Genomic DNA, 19,346 nt, shown 5'->3' with positions numbered 1-19,346 from the left:
ATTACATGTAGTTTTCTCTGTCAAAATATGCCTAACAAATGAGGCAAAACAAAGAAAATTGCTTCTTTAATTCTAGGGCCTATGTAGCCAATGTGTGTCACTTCATCGTGACTGGATCCTTTTGATGGGTTTTAACACATTAAAAAGACCCGGCCGCAATGATCTTAAAAGACCATCCCACTCCCTGGACGCTTTTGGTTATTAAAATTTTGTCAAAAGATTTTTTAGGTTGGGGCCTAGAAGTGAGTCTTGGGGTATGGATGGGATAGGTAGCTCGGAAAAGAGCGAAAAATCAAATTTTGCTCCATTTAAAAAAAGTTACTGACTCTTTTTAAATATTTTATACCCAATGACCCCCCCCCCCCCAGGTACTTAGGGGCTGTGCGATAATTATGAGCCCCCCCCCCTCGCCAAAAATTGCTTGCCCCTCCCTCTCGACCTGCCAAAAATCGCTTGCCCCTCCTCTCGGCCCGCCAAAAATTCTTTGCTCCCCCTTACACATGCCACATTTTTGGGACCCCAATTTGCAAACCTTAAATGGTCTAGATATATGTTGCGAGCGCAGCGAGCAGGAAAATTTGCATATTAGGCCTAAAGCATTTCCGCACTGTTTTCCTAAGCCTTTTAGAGCCCCATGAATGTGTGCCAAAAATCGCTTGCCCCCCTCTCAGCTCGCTGTAATTACTTACCCCCTTTTAGCCGCTGTAAAATTTCTTGCTCCCCCAATTTTACCTCCCCAGGGCTCATCACAGCCCCTTAACTTTTGAGGTGACGGTAGGCCTATGTGCCTGTCAGTAGGCCCCTTTTTTTAAGTCAAATATACCCGATGACCCATTTTTTAAAAGTCATACCCGATGATCCTTTTTTTAGGTCCGGCTACTCGGTCTGGTGAATTATGGGGGGTTTTTGGCAAGATTTGGCGAGCCAAAAGGGGGTAGCATTTTTGGCAGGTCGAAAGGGGGGGTCAAGCAATTTTGGCAGGTCGAAGGGGGGGCAAGCGATTTTTGGCACAGATATTTTGGGCACCATTTCTATTTTACACCCTAAAAAGGTGTAGGAAAACGTTAAGGAACACATTCAAATATCATATGCAAAATTTCCTGCTCGCTGCGCTCGCATTAGTATATGATAAGACAATTTTGAATTTAAGGTTTTATTTAAATTCGGGTTCCCACAAATCTTGCATGTGTAAGTGGGGGCAAAGAATTTTTGGCACATCAAAAGGGGGGGGGGGGCAAGCGATTTTTGGCAGACCATCACCCGGGCCGGGGGTACACCTAATTATTGCACAGCCCCTTACTCATAAAAGAATGGTTGAGCCCCCTCCCCGCACTAAAAATAAAAAGTACACTCAACAGCAGGGCCAAAACATCAAAGAGGGCAGCATGATCACAGCCGGAACAGCGCGTTATAATTTCCCTAATAAAATTTTGCTGGTTTCTACAAAATACTGTGCAGAATTACTGCTTGAAAAAAAATTGACGTGAATATTATAGTGTAAACATACAACGACCGGATAAATGGTGAAACCATGCTTACTGTTCACATTACCATGACATTACGTAGTGAAAATGAACTCTATATGAACCAGGATGCACGGTATTCTTTGAATTTGTGCAATGGCAAGAAACTTGTTGAAATTGTTAGATGTGCGTATTTAAAGGAGCTTGGTTGTCGTTTTCATGGACACCTTGGCCTTAAGCCCTAAACAAGTCAAGATACACATTGAAAATTAAACTGGAGTAAGCTTACTCATGAGACCCGAGTCTGTCACACTCTTGTGTTACAAAGTTTCGCTTCAGCATCCAGCAAAACTGTTCTTTTCACATGGTTCATGCGTTTGACTCTACTCTCTAGTCTAAACTAATGTGGTGCAACATGCCTCATCATCATGGAAAAGGACCCTATTTACTTTCCCTTTTACTAAGCTTGGGATGTTGTCAGCTGATTCAAGCACAATGCAATTGTGGACCGGTAAGTACATGTAACTTTAAATTTTTTATAATAAACAGTACACTAAATTTAAGGCAGATGTCTGCACCATAAATTATGCTAATCTAATTTTATTTCAAAAATTGTTTTAAAAATAAAAAAGTATTTTGAGGCTGTACATGCACTACTCTTTTATCTTACTATCATGACTATAGGTAGGGATGACCAATGAACCATCAACTTGATTAGAACACTCCCATAGACATGCAGGGAGCTCAACTGTGCACTGCTTGCACAGACATTTCTAAATTGAGCTCATTCTTTTATTTTTCATAATTTTTCTGCAAAAATTGGAGATGTTAATGCCAATTATGTTTTGTAACTATCCTGCAAATTACAGCATCATAACTTATTTGGTTTTTCTGTAAGTGTGAGTCAAAATTGGTCCATCGCCACAGTGCGCTTAATTGCCAGTGGCCCAGTGCAGCACTGCTCAGAATGGCACAAAATATTCAGATGAATAAGATCAGGTGAACACCTTGACCTACTGAGCTGTAATTTGGCAGAGTTGTTGTTATTACCTCTATCATACCCTCTGTAAAAAGGAAAAAAACCGGACAAGTAGATCTCGAGTTAAAAATTAAATCACCAGCTTCCCTTTGGAATTTCCAAACACCTTTCGAATCATGTTAAATAGACACCTTTCTGAACATAAATGTGAAGTTTCATGCTCATTTGTTTTATTATTCACCTGATCTCAACCCTAAACATTTTCTTATATTTATACCATCTGCACTGACTTGCTGCTATACACGCACAGGAGCTGTACTTTTAAAATACGCGCCTAATCAAAAATGAGTCTTTCACTCCATTGTTAAAGTCTGAGACCATAATACCTAAATTATGGTCTCAGGTTAAAGTACTGTGCTCCCTGTAGCATATGGAGTGACCAGGCCCTGGAGTGTGATGGTTTTGTAGCACATGACAGTATTCATTCAAGCCTATCAAGGTCTGTTATTAGCCACTTGCTGAATGGCTGGGCATTATCAGCTATCAAAGAGATACCTTATGCTGCTGCCAATCACAATAGAGGTTAAACATTTTGTTAAAACCCCAGAAGTGATATCAGGACAAAGCTGTGCATGTTGGTACTTGATTGTTTGGATTCCTATGTTGAAAATCCGTTGTAGTACATTAGTATTTTTCTTATGTGTAGTGTATATTGTTGTGGAAAAAAAGTTCACCTGGACTTTTGATTTTGTGCCACTTTGGCCATTATGGATGATTTTTGGCAAATGTTTTCTAAAAGCATGATTTCAGTGCCTCGGGTTGAAGAAATACTTAATGCTATTGACTAGTAAAGTGCCATTTCATAAAATCATAAGAAACCCCTTTGATACTTTCACAATATGCTTGTTTCATGTTTGCATATATATTAAAATAAAGAAATATAAAAAGGTAAATATATGCTTATACCAATTTCGCTCACATTGCTATATTTAGACTTTGTCAATTTATTTCGTTCCAATGACCGGTGAGAATGGGAAACTTTGAAAATTCATAATTCGAAAAGTTTTTGACCGATTTTGACCATTTAACCACCAAAATACTTCTGTGGATGAGTTCTTTCCAGAAAACAATCTTTTGTAGCAAAAGGGGCAACATGAAATTATGATGGTCATCCCTACTATAGGTATGATAGGCAAACCTTAGTTAAGGGGGTACTACACCCCTGGCCAATTTTGTGCCTATTTTTGCATTTTTCTCCAATTATAGCGCATTGGTGACGGGTAAGTTATGTATATTATAGGGGCAAAGACTACAACTACTGCACTGAAAATTCAGCAACTCAAGGCAAGTAGTTATTGATTTATTGATCAAATATTGGTTTTCCCTCATTTTTGACTGTAACTCCACAACTGTTGTCTGTGCTGAAATAAAATTTCCAGTGCAGTAGTTGTAGTCCTTGCCCCTATAATATACATATCTTACTTGTCACCAATGCGCTATAATTTTTGAGAAAAATGCAAAAATAGGCACACAATTGGCCAGGGGTGTAGTACCCCCTTAACACATTTGCTAGTCAGCCAAATTGATCCAGAAGTCAATACAAATACTTAATTCCGCACTCCTTAGCCAATAAATGAATGCGACTGCCTTCGGTAGTTTATCCGAGCACAATAGGCGAAGTACATCTACCCTGATTGGTTTAAAAAACTACTTTTGCTAATCCAGTCAGCGTGCTTGATTCTTACAACTACGTTGAGGTGAGTTCCCGGTGGTGATTCAGCAATTGAGTATAAATCCAGTTTGACAACTTGTTTCCCACAATCCACATGCTTGTACATGCGAAGATAATAGCAGGAGACAATCACTGACATTATGGATAAAGACATGCATTGGGTTTGGCCTGTTCCAGTGTGAATAGTCTCATTTTTCTTTATCAAAGATGCTAGCGATGACCAGTTTTTTGCGAACACTTTGATAGCAGGTAACTTTCAAGCGTCATAGGGTAGAAATGATAGCTGTACAATTGTACAAAACATAAATTTGATATAGGCCTAAAATTAATAATTATCTTTGACCAATGACATCATACCCTCTATAGTGGTTCCTGGAAGCAGTCAGATGTGATGAGTTGCCAGTCTGATGAAACCACTAGTGTAGTAGTGAAATGTCACTAAAAATTTTAAGTTGAATCCAACAATCCAAATGAACTTGTTCAAAGATGTTATTTGTATTTATTAATCAACAGTTGGATACAACACTTGGACTATGTTGGATGTGCTCACAGTGTCCCCCAGGCAGGGAGCACGGTGGCCGAGCGGAACGGGCTCCGACTCATAATTGGAAGGTTGCGGGTTCGAGCCCAGGCGACGCCATCATGTTTTGCCCTTGAGTAAGGCACTTTATCTCCATTATGCTGCTCTCCACCCAGGTGTATAAATGGGTACCGGCATTCCTAAATGCTGGGAAGGTAACAGTGGCGTGCGCAGCACATTGAGAGTGGGGGGCAGGTTGTTCAGTCCCCCCGAATGGAGTCTGATTAGGAGCAAATTTTGATGTTTTTAACGTTTTTCCCCCGAATCCACCGAATGACCAACAAAAGTGTGGGGGGCCCCTGCCCCCCTTTGTGCAGGCCACTGGAAGGTAACATACTTGCTGTGGAGGAGGTGTAGCGATCCCCCTATAGCGTCATTACATGGAGGAGTCTGGCCCAATCGCCAATGAAAGAGAGATGGGTACTCTGATCACTGTTTATACAGGATCGTCTCCTTTACCTTACTTTTTACCTGAGACGAATATACCAACAGGGATCGGAAGCGCAGTGTATCGACAATGCAATTAATCGTGCTGGGTCTGTTGCATACGTCTCGTAGGCGGCGCTGTCGGTGTCGGGTTTCCAAAATGGTGTCTACCAGTGGTATATTCGTCTCAGCTTTTTACTGTCTCCCTCCCCCAATTTTGTTTTCAACGCTTTTTTGACCAAAACTTATTTTTGATTTAAAAGAATTTTAGCATCATTAATTTGATCTTGTGCGCTAGTTTATAATGTTTGAATGTTTCCATGTTCCAGTGTATGATGCATTTAAGCCTCTTTTGTTTATAAAACTCATGTACCATAAGTCATATTTGACCAAAAATCAACAAATATTTGACCAAAAAATTACCTTTTTGTCCAAATCACATTTTTGACCAGAAATCACATTTTTGACCAAAAGTCATATTTTTGATCAAAAATCTTGTTTTTGACCAAAATCATGTTTTGATTTAATCATGTTTATCGATACCCCACCCGTCTCAGTTTATGTATTCTAATTTTTGGAAAAGACATTTTTCTTTCTTATTTAGCAACCATCTAATTAAGGGCGTACTACACCCATATATTGGTTTGATTGGTCTAAAAAAATATTTTTTCATTTATAGCGAGGGAATATATGCACGGATCATGTGAGATAAAAAAATTTTAAAAAATAAATAAAAAAGGTGCTTTTAAACCATTGTATAGTAAGTCATTTTAGCCCTATATATTTTTTGTTTACCGTATCCTGGTAACTCAGATGCGTGTTTCATAACAAACCATAATTTATTCTTTTCAACATGTTCAAGTAGGGTACATGAATAGAATACATTAAATCCTTTGTTATACTCTCTATAGAAAATCTAGTGGTGCTTGCAAAATATATAACACTGAATAAATTAAATAAACACTTACACAATAGATGCATAGTCATTAGTCAATTTGATATTGATGTTGTTATTGATGTGTTGTTAGGAGAAGAAAAGGCTATTAGGTCACCGTATGTCAGGTTATAGGTCAATTGGTTCAGGTCAAATTTAAGCATCAATTTTGAATACACATGTGAGAGTCTGTGATACAAAATGTATCATAATGAGGAATAATTTTGATATTCTGTCTTTAACTGGATATAAATCGAGAAGTGCAAGGTGGATATACTAATATACCTTGGGATGTAAATGGTGAGTACAATTTAGAATGCCTAGTTGAGATGGATTTCACAAATAAATATAAAATAGTTACCAAAATCACAAAAGTTACGCTTTACGGAAAACTACCCAATATGGTGGTATAGGTGACAAGAAATACAATTTTTTTCAACATTGCTGTAGTATGGTTGTGGTAACCTGTTACCTATGGCTTAATTAAGTTTCAGTGAAATAATGTCGCAAGTTAAAAATACAAAATATAGCTCAACATTGAAAATAGAAGCATTTTAACCAGTTCCTTTTTGATAGTTGTGGAGCACCAAGTTCATGAAGTCATAAAAGAAATCAGGAACCACTTATTCCCATTTTACATATCAACTTTATTTCCCTAACGTGTTAGCAACACATATCCAAAATTTTAACGAAATCCGTTGATATTAAGCTTTCCAAAATGAAGTGAATTTAAATCATCAGTGATGTACCACCTTTTGGCTTCTACTTTTAAAAGCATGTAAGCTACGTTGATACCGATGCCACCAATAAAACGAGAAGATTTGCCCTTCATTTTGCATACCACTTTGTCCAATTTTTTTTTGTAATTTCTTCACAAAATGCAAAAAATGCAAAAAAAAATCAATGGGTGTAGTACCCCCTTAAAGTAACACAAAAAAGTGAAAATTTGAGCAAAATTTCGGCATATACCGATCAGGGGTAGCGTTAACACCCGATCGGGGGTGAATGACCCCTTAATTTAAAAAATATTAATTTTACACCCTCCATATATTGAGAATGTGCAAGCTCAGGGGTGAACTCTGACCCTCTACTTTTGGACCTTACTTCTACCCCTGACTAGTCACTGCAAAATATTTTTCACCCCCGAGATTTAATTTTCACCCCATGTATTTGGATTTTCTGCAAGCTTGGGAGTGAAAAATACGGGAAAACAACCCCGACTTTTGGGTCTTAATGCTACCCCTGATACCGATTTCCTCGAATAGTCGCCCCCTCTCAAATAAACGCCCCACCACTTTTTTCAACCAAGATGTTTCAAAAATGCTGATATTTCCATGCTATTTTGTGTAATAAGCTTACCAAGTTGCTGTGCATCGGAAACCCCAAAGTGAGCTTACCTAATGATTTTAATGGGAATTGTCGTGCTAAAAATGACCTCTAATAAATGCCCCCCCGTTTGGAAAATGCAACGCCCCGGGGGGGGGTATTCGAGGAAATACGGTACTCAAGATTTTGAATGCTAAGACTTGTTCCATGTCTTTGATTTTGGTGACTCGAAAATGCATGTTTTTGGCTCTTTTCAAGAAATTAGTAAAATAGTGAACTTTTTCAAGTTTAGGACTAAATGAATGATTAGGATTGAGCTGTTTCATTTGGCAGAACTTGATAATATCTTTTTTAATCCCCAAAAATTAGTGTTGTATTTTTCTGGAATGGGGAGTAATGGAGTATAGGTTCAAACCGTCCAATTTTATATCAAAATCAGTGCAAGTGTCTGGGACTAGTAGCATTATAAAAGTAGGTTTGACAAAAGAATCAGAAGATTTGCTTGCTCGACAATATATAGGTGGTGCAATGCACCACCTACTTAAAGTAGTTTTTAGACCCTCAAAATTGGATTTTGAAATACCATGGGCAATTGGGCATGATGCAATTTGTCCATGACCAATAGGCCCAATCTTTTTCATTTTAGTATTCGGGTAGCAGGTAGGGTTGCCACATATTTTCAGCCCGAATGGTAGACGAAAACACTGAAAAGTCACCCAAATTGCCAATTAAACCATTGGTTTGACCAATGCCAGGGGCGGATCCAGGAATTTTCAATAGAGGGGGCGCCGAGCCACCGCCACCGCCACCGCATGCTCGGCGCCACACAAAAGTCAGGCGCCACTCTGCAAAAATACACAGAGTCAGGCGCCGATCTGCACAAAATAGAGGGGGCGCGCGCCGCGTGCGCCCCTCTAAATCCGCCACTGAATGCGGTGACCAATGTGGAAAATTCACCAAAATTTTTTAGACTTTGGACAGAACATGGTCAAAATTCCTGTTGAAAAATGAAAATATTCAAAAGTTACCCAATTGGCTTATAATTAATTTGTGGGTTTGGTTATTCGTAACCCTGTACAATGTATTCAGGTGATACTGTAAAAGGGTAATTTTTGTGTGTGTATTTTTTCGTGTTTACTGATTTTTAACTACTTTAAAATTGCTACTAATTGAATTTTTAAAGTCATGATTTTGAGTTGTGATTTAAATATAGACCTTAATAAATAAAACATTAAACAACATATTTGGGCGTTATATTCACTGTAGCTGTGTTATGGTAAAAGTGTGAGAATTAATATTCCATGAAAATTTCCACTTTTGCAGTACCGTACTTGTTCACACCCATTTATTTGGGGAATCCCCAACTTTAGTATGTGTAGATTCCACCTATTCAAATAGGATCACAACTTCCCGTTTCTTGAATCAATGGCCTGAAACCATAACCAAACAGGATACAATTATGTATTCTTTGCAGGATATAATTAGATTATGAAAACAACAAGAATTGTTTGTGATGTGATATATGATATATGTGTGTTAGGCCAAAGAAAATTGTATACATGCAGTCTCAAAGCTTGTGAAGATTTTAAAAGCCAATGCAGAATGCATTTTTCCCACAGTCCTGTCATCATCGTAATACATTTTCAAAATGTACATATACATTAGTGTTAACTTTGTTTGTCATGATCCTTTTTCAAATGGCCTCATACACACATACAATACATTAAATGCAGAGTAGAATAAATACATGTTTGTAATGTCGGTAGAAATAGTTCGCCAAAAGTGGGTGAGGTAAGAGACTGAGTCTAGGATATGGTAGGGTGCGGTGCAGTGTGGTTTGGATATGGTTATGGTGTGTTTGGGCAAGAGAGTAGGGTTGGGGCAGGGATGGGTGGGGTAGTGGTCAGGGGCGGATCCAGGAATTTTCAATAGGAGGGGCGCCGACCCACCGCCCCTGCTGCGGCGCTGCTGCGGCGGCTTGGCGCCCACACAAAGTCAGGCGCCGCTCTGCAAAAATACACATAGTCAGGCGCCTCTCTGCAAAAAATAGCGGGGGCGCGCGCCGGGTGCGCCCCCCCTCTAAATCCGCCCCTGGTGGTGGGGTGGGGTAGTGGTATCATGTTACATGTTGTACGAGTGTGGTTAGTGTGGTAGATATAGGGTAGGATGTAGTCTAGGGTATTGGTGAGGTTGGGGATGGGTGGAGTGAGGTAGGATAGGGTCAGGGTGAGACGGGTGGGATATCGATAAAATGCTCCAATTTTGTTGAAAATGTCTCAAATTATTGGTACAGTTACCTCAATGCGAATAAAGAATAGTTACAACGTATTGTACTAGGTAACCATGGTATCCGGTTCATAATAATGATATCATGATCTGGGACACCATATGTTTTATCCATCTTGATGTTTTCATATTTGTGTTGTTTCAAGAATCGATTCACACATAGATTCTTGTAAAATATCAACAGGGTGAATCCATGTGAATTTGCACAAACATTTAGTTCGCAAGAGAAAAAAGATATACACATGGAACTTTTTACTCCCGGTATGACTACTTATTCTTCATCTTTGAAGCAACTGAACCCAAAATGGTGTCATTAATTTATTGTACACTAATACTGATTTGAGGGTGCATTTTAACATCAAAAACGGCTGCTCAGTAAGTGTGGAAAAGATGCAAATCTTCAGATAGCCATTTAATTTGATTTGGTGACTGCTAGAGGGCAGTATTTTTTAAATCATATTATTTTAGGCATTGGGAGTTAGTATGTAAATGGAGGCAATCCTAAATTTGCGCGAATCAATTATTCTTGCAAAATCTAAATGAATTTGTCCGTATTTTAGGCATTGGGAGTTAGTATGTAAATGGAGGCAATCCTAAATTTGCGCGAATCAATTATTCTTGCAAAATCTAAATGAATTTGTCCGTACTGTACTGTCCCAGATTTCTAGGCCTGGTGCTGTGTAAAAGCATGCAGTAGCTAATAGCTATATATTGGAGTAAGCCAGTTCCTCTTTTAAAGGTCGTTCTGATGATTGTGATCTAAGGCTCAAATTCAGGAGCAATATGGACTCCTAAAACAACAGGATGGCAAATATGTGTGCTTCCTGTCATTTTGATAATACATCAATTAATGTGTTACATTTGCCAATTTTTATAGTCCAATCTTGTATTATATCCGGCCATATTATTATTGGCAAGGTCTGGCCCAGGGGCTTGGCGTGGTCCCAGGCAGGGTTTGTTTATCAATTTCTACCAAGTAAAACAGAACTATAGAGGCCTTGCATCAGTTGCATGTGACGTATCATCCCGTAAATATGGCGGACTACTCAAATGCATTCAACAAAAGCATGATTGCAATCCACCGTGACAGTTCGTCTCACACACATAACCCTGCACTACGATCAAATAGGTTGATGACAACATTTGATTGAATGGACTGCACTCCGCCATGACTACGGTGAAGGACACCAGTTCAAATCCTTTGTTTGGAGCCAATCGATAATTTGATGCAGGGCCTCTATTGGCAATACATAGACAAACCTTGCTTTGTTTGTTTATTTTGTCTTTATTTTTTGTATTTATAGGCCTATAATAAAGTACCGGTAAGTAGTAGATAAATAGATCAAGCAAACAATCAATCAATCAATCAATCAATATTTTAGTGCTCACACATTTGATAGGCTTGTATAAAATAAAATAAAATAAAAGGGTTACATCTGCCTGGCTCACACTAGGATCCACAACATGCTCATCTATCAGGATTCTATAACCCCAATACATTTGTACATTCATTGAATGACCTTTGAAAATTTGGGTACAAAACCTCATACTCTGCAACTTGAGGTCAAATTTTGCACTATGATTGTTTAATTGAGGTTATTGAACTATGCCATTGGGATGAGGTTATTGTGGTCCATAGTGTCAACTAATTTGAGTAGGTTTTAATATGTAGTGCCAATATCAAAAGTGGGATATTACTAATTTGAAATGATTGAAGGGTTTTACAGACCAGATTTTGAAAGAATGGGGGGATTTTGGAACTGGTAGCTCCCCCTTGCCCCCACCCATCTTGTCTATACCATAATTATAACACAATACATGTATATCTTGTCAATGTTATTGGCACAGATTAATAAATAAACAGTTTCTTTTGTGTACGCTCGCGCTATTTGCGATTTTTTTTAGTTTGCTCACACGGTACCTGACTTACATGTAGCGTCGATCCCTGTATGGTTATTGGCTTCTTGATCATCTTCTAAATCCATGCTTATTTCTTTTTTTTCAATTTCAGAACTGGAACCTGCAACAATGTTCAATTGAGTTTGGTAAGTACTGGTTTGAACTGCAACAAGGTGATTTTTCCAATTTTGTCGTCTTCCAAGAGAGAACTACACCAGGAGCGCTCATCTTAAGAAGGGTGAAATTAGACTCCGAAGATGACCGTGCTGGTGATCTACCAATGAACTACCCCTCCAACTGATAGTAAGACTAGGTTCCTGTGACCAGTCATTGTCCGTAATAACATTGCACATCCCAGTTCCAGCAGTGCAAGCTCTGCTCAGCTGAACTCAAGGGAATGCTGGGTAATATAGAGGCATTGACTTAGCATGCTGGTTTACGCCACTCATACCAGCTGTTCCTAGCCCGAAAGTAGGATGGAGTGCCCAATCTCTGATGATGATTTAATTAAATCTATCTCTGAGGGAAGCGGGACGTTTGGGGCCCCCTAAAACCAGTTTATCCCACCAGAGTCTGGTCTTAAGTCCAGAGACCTCAGAGAATTGATTGATGCCTACCCAAGACAAGGAGATATGCAGTTCAAGAAATACTTCCCAAGACACCTTCAAAGAGGCATTATAATGGAGTGCTCATCTGTATAAGGGTGAAATAAGGCTCAAGGTGACTGCGCTGGTGCTCTACCAATGAATTACGTCCCCTACCATTCAGTTTCAAAAAATGTATAAAATTTTCTTAATATTAAAGATACCCATTTTTTAGGTCTTTTGGGGAAAAATAGTTTAAGTTATATTTTAAGATGAGCATCTGTTCCAATTTTGGAGTTGCATAATAACATGGTCTCAGTGTACAAGGGACACAACAACAAAATTCCACACCTTTCCATTTTTGTATAGATAATATCTGCTGGTACTTTGCCAATTGGGGTATCAACAAAAAAACTACAGCAGTAAACCTCTGTGTGTATACCAGGATAAGTCTTGACACACTTTGTTTCATTTCTGTAATCATGCAGCTCATCTTGATCAGCCTCTGCAACCATCAGCCTGTGGGATTCCACAACAGGTATCTGGTGCCATTCCAAGTGTTCCAGTTAATGTTGCTGTAGGATACTATACAGCCAATAGTGAATTGGCATTGCAGGTCATTTTCGATGCACCGCAAGGTGAGTGGTTAAATTCATGTAGGCCTATCCATGTTGTCCTAAGTGGACTATTTTGGTGTGTGTCTCTTACAAAAGTTGACAAAATGGACACATTTGACCTAATTAGTAATAGTATGCATATTGTTATGGGTTTCGCAGAATGCTGAACGACAGTTTACTACACCATCATACCATCTCTCTCTAATATGTGAAGTTCTTTATGTGATTTAACAGGCATAAGAAACAACCAATTTAGTGACTTATAGATATTTCATGTATTGTACCATTACCATGTAAATACACTTGTGTATATAGTCAGTAGATTACTACGCATGCGTATCACCATGTAAACTAAAAAATGGCACCGCAGAATTTGCTTTACCGGCATACCATGTCTTATCTCAAGAAGTCCCCGAAACAATCTTCACTTTGAGGCTTAATAATCAGATGTTACCAGTACTAAAAACCTCATACTGAATTACTCTTGAAATTGTCCATCTGTAGTCAGGGTCTTAGCCAGAAATTGAGGGTTGCCCGTCATTTGAATAAAATTGCCTGTCCTAATTTGACCTTCAAAACATTAACCAGACATCTATAGCCCATTGGGGGTTCAAAGAGTTCAAATATGTGCTGATATGGCCTTGTTCTACAAATTGAGCCTACCAAAAAGGTCAATTAGCTTTTCAAAACATACAATTTATAATATACCGTAGCATCTGTCAAAGGCATTAATTTTGCCCGTCCCAGGAGCAAACTGGCCGTCTAAAATGACGGCCAGACGGGTGGCTAGCTAAGACCCTGTCTGTAGTGCATCTCGTCTCAAGTCGTGAGTAACACCATGCTGGATTTAGCAGTGACAGATTTGAATCAGTGCGATTGTGCACAGTGTGATTATGTGGTCACCAGCGTATGGACAAATCGGTCTTTTACACATGTGTATATACATGTATAATGCCCCGCAGATTAGGTTACCGTACGTGATTCAAATCTGCCACTACGTATAAATTGGACATGGCGTTATTCTCAACTTGAGATGTACAAGAATGACTGTAGTGCAAGCCGGTTGCGGTATCTTAGCAGCCTTGTGTCAAAAACAGCAAATTGATGGAACTCCATTATAAACTGCTCAACATATTTGTTTTATTTTCAACAGAAAATGCTGCTTTGGTGAAGTATTTTGATGTGACTGTGACTGCTACGGATTATCCTGTTGGTTTTCAAGAATGCTTTCGAGTGAAATTGAATGTTGGGGTAAACTTAATTCCTAATGTAAGTATTAGTAACATTCTGTATCAATTTCAAATGATTGTCATCCTTATTACCACCACTGTCAGGGGTGCCCGGCAGGGGTATTAAACTTCAGATAATACTATGAGCGGTTGAGCGCCAGTGGTGAAATTAACCTGAATTTAGTATGAACCAGAACTCACTTTAGGCTTACCAGGACTAGCTTTCTTTCCATGTTTTGAAGGATGTTAAAAATATTGAGAAATTAATTCTATCACTACTATTGCTAAAATTCAGGATGGAAGTAACACTCACGATTGGACATTAACACCCGTAAACATAGCAAAATATTGCCAAATTATGACCCCTGAAATCAAAGTGTAAGAACATATTAAATAAATGATTCTGAGAGTCATTGAAATTGAAAGTACATGGAAAATAATGAATATTTTGTGTGAACATTACCTTGATTTTGTCACAGTTACCATTTAGTATTTTTATACGCACAATCACATGTGAGGTATATTGTTATCCTGCTGATTTATCATCTTATTCTTCAAACCCCATATTTTCAAACAGGTTGACAAGGCTTGCACTAAACTATATGTGGCATACATATGGGCCCTTACCTGTAGATGTACCTTTCACCCATTTTGGCCACAGATGTTCAGGCTGGGGGCCCAAAGGCGCAATGTTTTTCAACCAACCGTTTCTCAGTAAATAAAGCAGACTACAAAGTTGGTGTACTGCACTTGAGCATTATGTCGCCAATAGTCGTTAGTCGTGACTATTACTGGTAGTCAAAAGTCAACTAACACAACTATATTTTTATGTTAAAAAATCATTTCAAAAGCGCCAGATATCCACACCAAAACCAACCAAATAACCTATAAACTGTGAAAATGTGATAAAAACATTTTATTGTCTTACCAATAGTAACAATGCTGACCAACAAATAATCAGAAAGTCCATAAATCATCATTAAATTGGTGTTGTTGTCTTGCTATCATAAATTTGCACCAATCTTTCACCTGATTTTTCGGTCCAATTTTGACCACAGATAGTCGCGAGCTATAGTCGTAGTCGTGACTATTTGCTGCCAACTAGTCGACCAGGAAAAAAGTGATAGTCGCCCAACTCTACACCTGATCCCCATCTTGAGGGCTCAGAGTTGGTACACTGATAGCACTTGAGCATTATATTGTTACATATGAGCCCCATATGTCACATATTATGGGCCCAGGGCCTCAAATGTTGAAACAAAGCCATTTCTCAGCAGATATGCAGCTTTAGAGCCAGTAACTAATAATATGGATATTTGTGTGCAAATATAAGGCCCTCTAGTTGTGTTTATCTTTCATATGGCTCCTTGATTTTATCCAGAACATGCCACAATAGGGGAATTACCTTGAAACAACACTTGTTGTCCACTTAATTTTAACCTTGATGACAGTCGTATTTATATTAGCAAAGACTGGTTTGGAAATACAGATTTTGGGCCAGGGGCTATATTGTACTTAATCACAAGCTTTTCCTACCAACCAGAGGCTACTTTCACTGAACTAAGGGCTATTTGTAAAATCTATAGGGCTAAACAAAAGAAATTAGCATAAATATTATCACAAAGCAAGTGCAATCAACAATCAAAATGTATGTACAATATGCTGCATGAATTAATCAATGTTGAAAATACGACTTTCGGATCATGTAGCCAGGGGCTTATTTCTGGAACAAATAGGCCTATAGCCCCTGGTGACTAGATTTGAGTGACAACCAGAGACTTTTTCATATTCTACAGGAGCTAAATAGCCCCTGGCTCCCACTTATTTCCGAGCCTGAGCAAACACCAACAAGCAACAAGAACTGGCACTAGTCATCATTTCAATCTAGTGAACATTGTCAGAAAAATGATGCAGCAGAGTGAGTGTTTTATAATATGTCCATTTATTTGCTGTCGAAGTGACGTAATAATCGGATTTACTACCATATCAGTAGGGTAAAACAATTTTTGAATGTATCGCGCTGCGCTACAAGCAGATTGTACTCATCACTTGTGTATGTCTGCAATCATAGATTGAATATAATACTGTTCCTTTATAATATACTAATCTTACAGGTGCGAGTGATAGCTTGCTATGGCTCAATGCATAGGTACCGCGTGAACGTACTAGTGAAAAACGATCTATTCAGGAATTGTTTTACCCTATTGCTATGGTAGTTAATCCGATTATTACATCACTTCGACGGCGAATACTTCTCCAATGTAACTAGACTTTTCTTTATTTCTTTACTCCTTTCAGCAAACATTTGATCTAAGCTGCTTAAATAGCAGGGAGTTGATTCCAAGACAGAAATTTCGTGTTGAAGTTCAACCATCGCCTTCTTACTCTAATCGCACGAATAGAGCAGTTATTGACTACCATATGCCAGGTATCTGTTATATTTAGATTTTTGCGCAGTATCACAAGCAATTTATATCATACATGTTTATAGTAACTATATAACATAACACAGATTATGATGGGTTCAATTTGATATTTCATTAAAAAGAATTGTTGATTCACATCATTAGTAATACCATTTTATTACAGGGATCCATAGTAAAATGATAAAATGGTCACACATTAAAAGATTGAATACGTGTAGTCATTCAATCAGGCCCCATTTCACAAAGGCTTACAATCAACTTACGATTGATTTACCATACATAGTTCCTTATTCAATCACTCATAAGATCAATCGTAACTTCGTAAGTCTTTGTGAAACGGGGCCACTGCGACATATTTGAAATTGTTGAAAAATGTGTGTATATTGCCATATCGCACCTGTTCAGCATGAAATATGTAATATGTCCACTGTGTTGATTTATAGCAAAATATTATTTTCATTGATAGGTTGCAGAACCATTGGACCTAGAATACCAGCCTGCAACTATTATGGTAAGAAACTTTATTTTAAGAATCATATTTTATACCAAGTGAAATGAATGTCCTCATTGAACAAGTTCCAAAGGGAGGGGGTGTAGGCTCAGTATGGGCATGTATGTGTGTTTGTTACCCCTTCACCAATTACTGCCCCAAAATAGCTACTTACAAAAAGTCCATTTGTTCCCTTTGATTACTTCCAACCTTTGAACCAAATGTCCGATTTGATTCAAATAAAAAACAAATAAAAGCCCAAACTCTATAGATTTTTAATTTAGAAAAAACCTAGATGTGAAATGACAAACCACTGCAGCTTCTGATGATACAATATGTTTATAGTTGTCTTGACTCATTAAACGCTTCTATTTTGCATGATAGTGACATAAATAAGCTGTAAAAAGTTTGCTCTATTTTGAGAATCCTTTATATAGTCTACTTCTTCTACCACAGAAAACATTTTTTTGAAAATATGGTTCCATTACACTCCTTTATAACCCCAAAATCTCATTCTAAGCCTATTCATACTGTGATAACCGATGGCGTACTTGTAGAAATGCTTGAACTTATTTCTAAATTAGCTTGCATGCATATACCGACTGCAATTTTAACATTATTGAGCCCCTCCATTCCAGGAGTACCATATATGGTCATTTTCACAGTAAAGGGTGTAACTTTTGATTTTTAGGGTCAACATTTCAAACCACTTAAATATGTTTCTGTTTATTGAAATCATGCATAGAAGCAACTTAAATTCCAGTAAAATAATGTTTCAAGGCTTAAACCTTTTGATTTATAATACAAAATGTGACATTTCCATAACATTTTGGTTAAAATCTAAGAAAAAATGTATTTTACATAAGCTCAGAAAATTATGAAATGAAAGCTGGAATACATGTGAAATTCGATCCATTCCAAAGTACCGTATTCATTCCAATAAGCACCCATACCCCAATAAGCGCCCACCCAGGGTATTTTCAATTTGTTTAGAAAGGATACCATTGATGTTGAAGTGACTGATAGATGTTGATACAGTGAAATAGCTTGAGGATTTGAAGTCATGTGTAAACTTGCAATACATTTACTGCATCAGAAAAGCTACTGGAATGTCTTGGGACTCTATATAACGTAGGTAAATTTGTGTCTAATAAACAGCCCTTACATAAAAATTAAGGTAAACCAGGTAAACAATAAGCGCCCACCCAAAATGACTTTGTAAAGCTCCCTGGGCGCTTATTGGAATGAATACGGTAAGTCAACAGATATAAGTTAAATTACCATGTTTTGCTATGTTTGTAATAATAGTTTTGACAATCTTTAACATCAAGTGTCATTTACAATGGAAATTTCCCAACCTTAAACATATTTTTTAAGTTTTAATTGGGTTCCTAAAATAATTTGAATGCCTAACTTCATGTACAAATACTACTTGATAAAAGGAACCTCCCAGCCAAGTTTCATAGAAATTGGAGTTATTTTTTAGAATTGTCAATTCAAGCGATATGTGTTTCGGAGGCTTCAGTTAACAACACAAGTGATCATTAAAGTAAAATATTTGGCTAACTACTACAAGTTGACATGAAAAAATAGGTAAAAAATATCACAATTACCAATATTCATGCTTTGCTTCTACATGTAAGTATTGAATTTCAGTTGTGACAAAATTTAAATTATCACAGCAAGTCATGATCTTTTGTTTAGAAGGCTTCATGTTAACAATGGTTAAACATTGCAGAAGTAGTTTTTTTGAAAACAACAGTGTTGGGATCATCTAAGCTGTTATTTTCTTGTGTGTATTGAATCAATAATTCTATGCCGCAGAAATTGTAGATTTATCACACTTAAATTTTTTCACCCATTTGTTAAGTATGCATGGTGTTAACTTGCATGTGAAGCCTCCAAAACAGACTTTCTTGGGTATCAGTATATTTTTCAAACATTAACCATAATATCAACACTTTTGTTTTAATTTATGACATTCTGCACATATCAAGTAACAATTACAATGCAGATATCAGTATGAAACACACCAATTTAGATGTGCAAAGATGATAATTAATCTTATTGTTGTTTCGGAGACTTCATTTGTTTCGGAGACTTCATTTGTTTCGGAGGCTTCAAGTGTTAACGGAAAGTTTGTATTGGGTCCCATTTTCAAACGGTTGTGTATATCTCCACTGTTTAAAAACAAGTGACTTGAGGATCTACTTTGCTACATTTTGATAAATAGATTGGATGAGCTCTTTTATTTATATTTGCACAAGCTAGCTGAACAGTTTGTTTCGGAGGCTTCAAAGGAGTTAACGGAAAATAGCCTTTATGAAGTCAAGATTTTATAAAAAAATTTAAAAGCTTGCAAATCGGCTAATTTT

The 19,346-nt window shown here is 37.7% G+C and overlaps 1 protein-coding gene across 1 annotated transcript in view; it reads left to right on the top strand.

Moving 5' to 3' along the window:
- Positions 1–1,567: 1,567 nt before the first annotated feature.
- The window catches only part of LOC140148526 (uncharacterized), a 37,218-nt gene continuing 19,439 nt past the window's right edge, over positions 1,568–19,346 (top strand). The window contains exons 1-6 of the mRNA XM_072170515.1: positions 1,568–1,974; positions 11,738–11,771; positions 12,698–12,847; positions 13,980–14,095; positions 16,354–16,483; positions 16,948–16,992. Of these exons, the coding sequence (XP_072026616.1) occupies positions 1,867–1,974; positions 11,738–11,771; positions 12,698–12,847; positions 13,980–14,095; positions 16,354–16,483; positions 16,948–16,992 (583 nt within the window). The 5' untranslated portion in view covers positions 1,568–1,866. The remainder of the gene's footprint in view (positions 1,975–11,737; positions 11,772–12,697; positions 12,848–13,979; positions 14,096–16,353; positions 16,484–16,947; positions 16,993–19,346) is intronic.

This window comes from Amphiura filiformis, chromosome 3, assembly GCF_039555335.1.
Source record: "Amphiura filiformis chromosome 3, Afil_fr2py, whole genome shotgun sequence".
Classification (NCBI taxonomy): domain Eukaryota; kingdom Metazoa; phylum Echinodermata; class Ophiuroidea; order Amphilepidida; family Amphiuridae; genus Amphiura; species Amphiura filiformis.
Note: the sequence above shows the minus strand (reverse complement) of the source record. Positions and strands in the feature narration are given on the sequence as shown.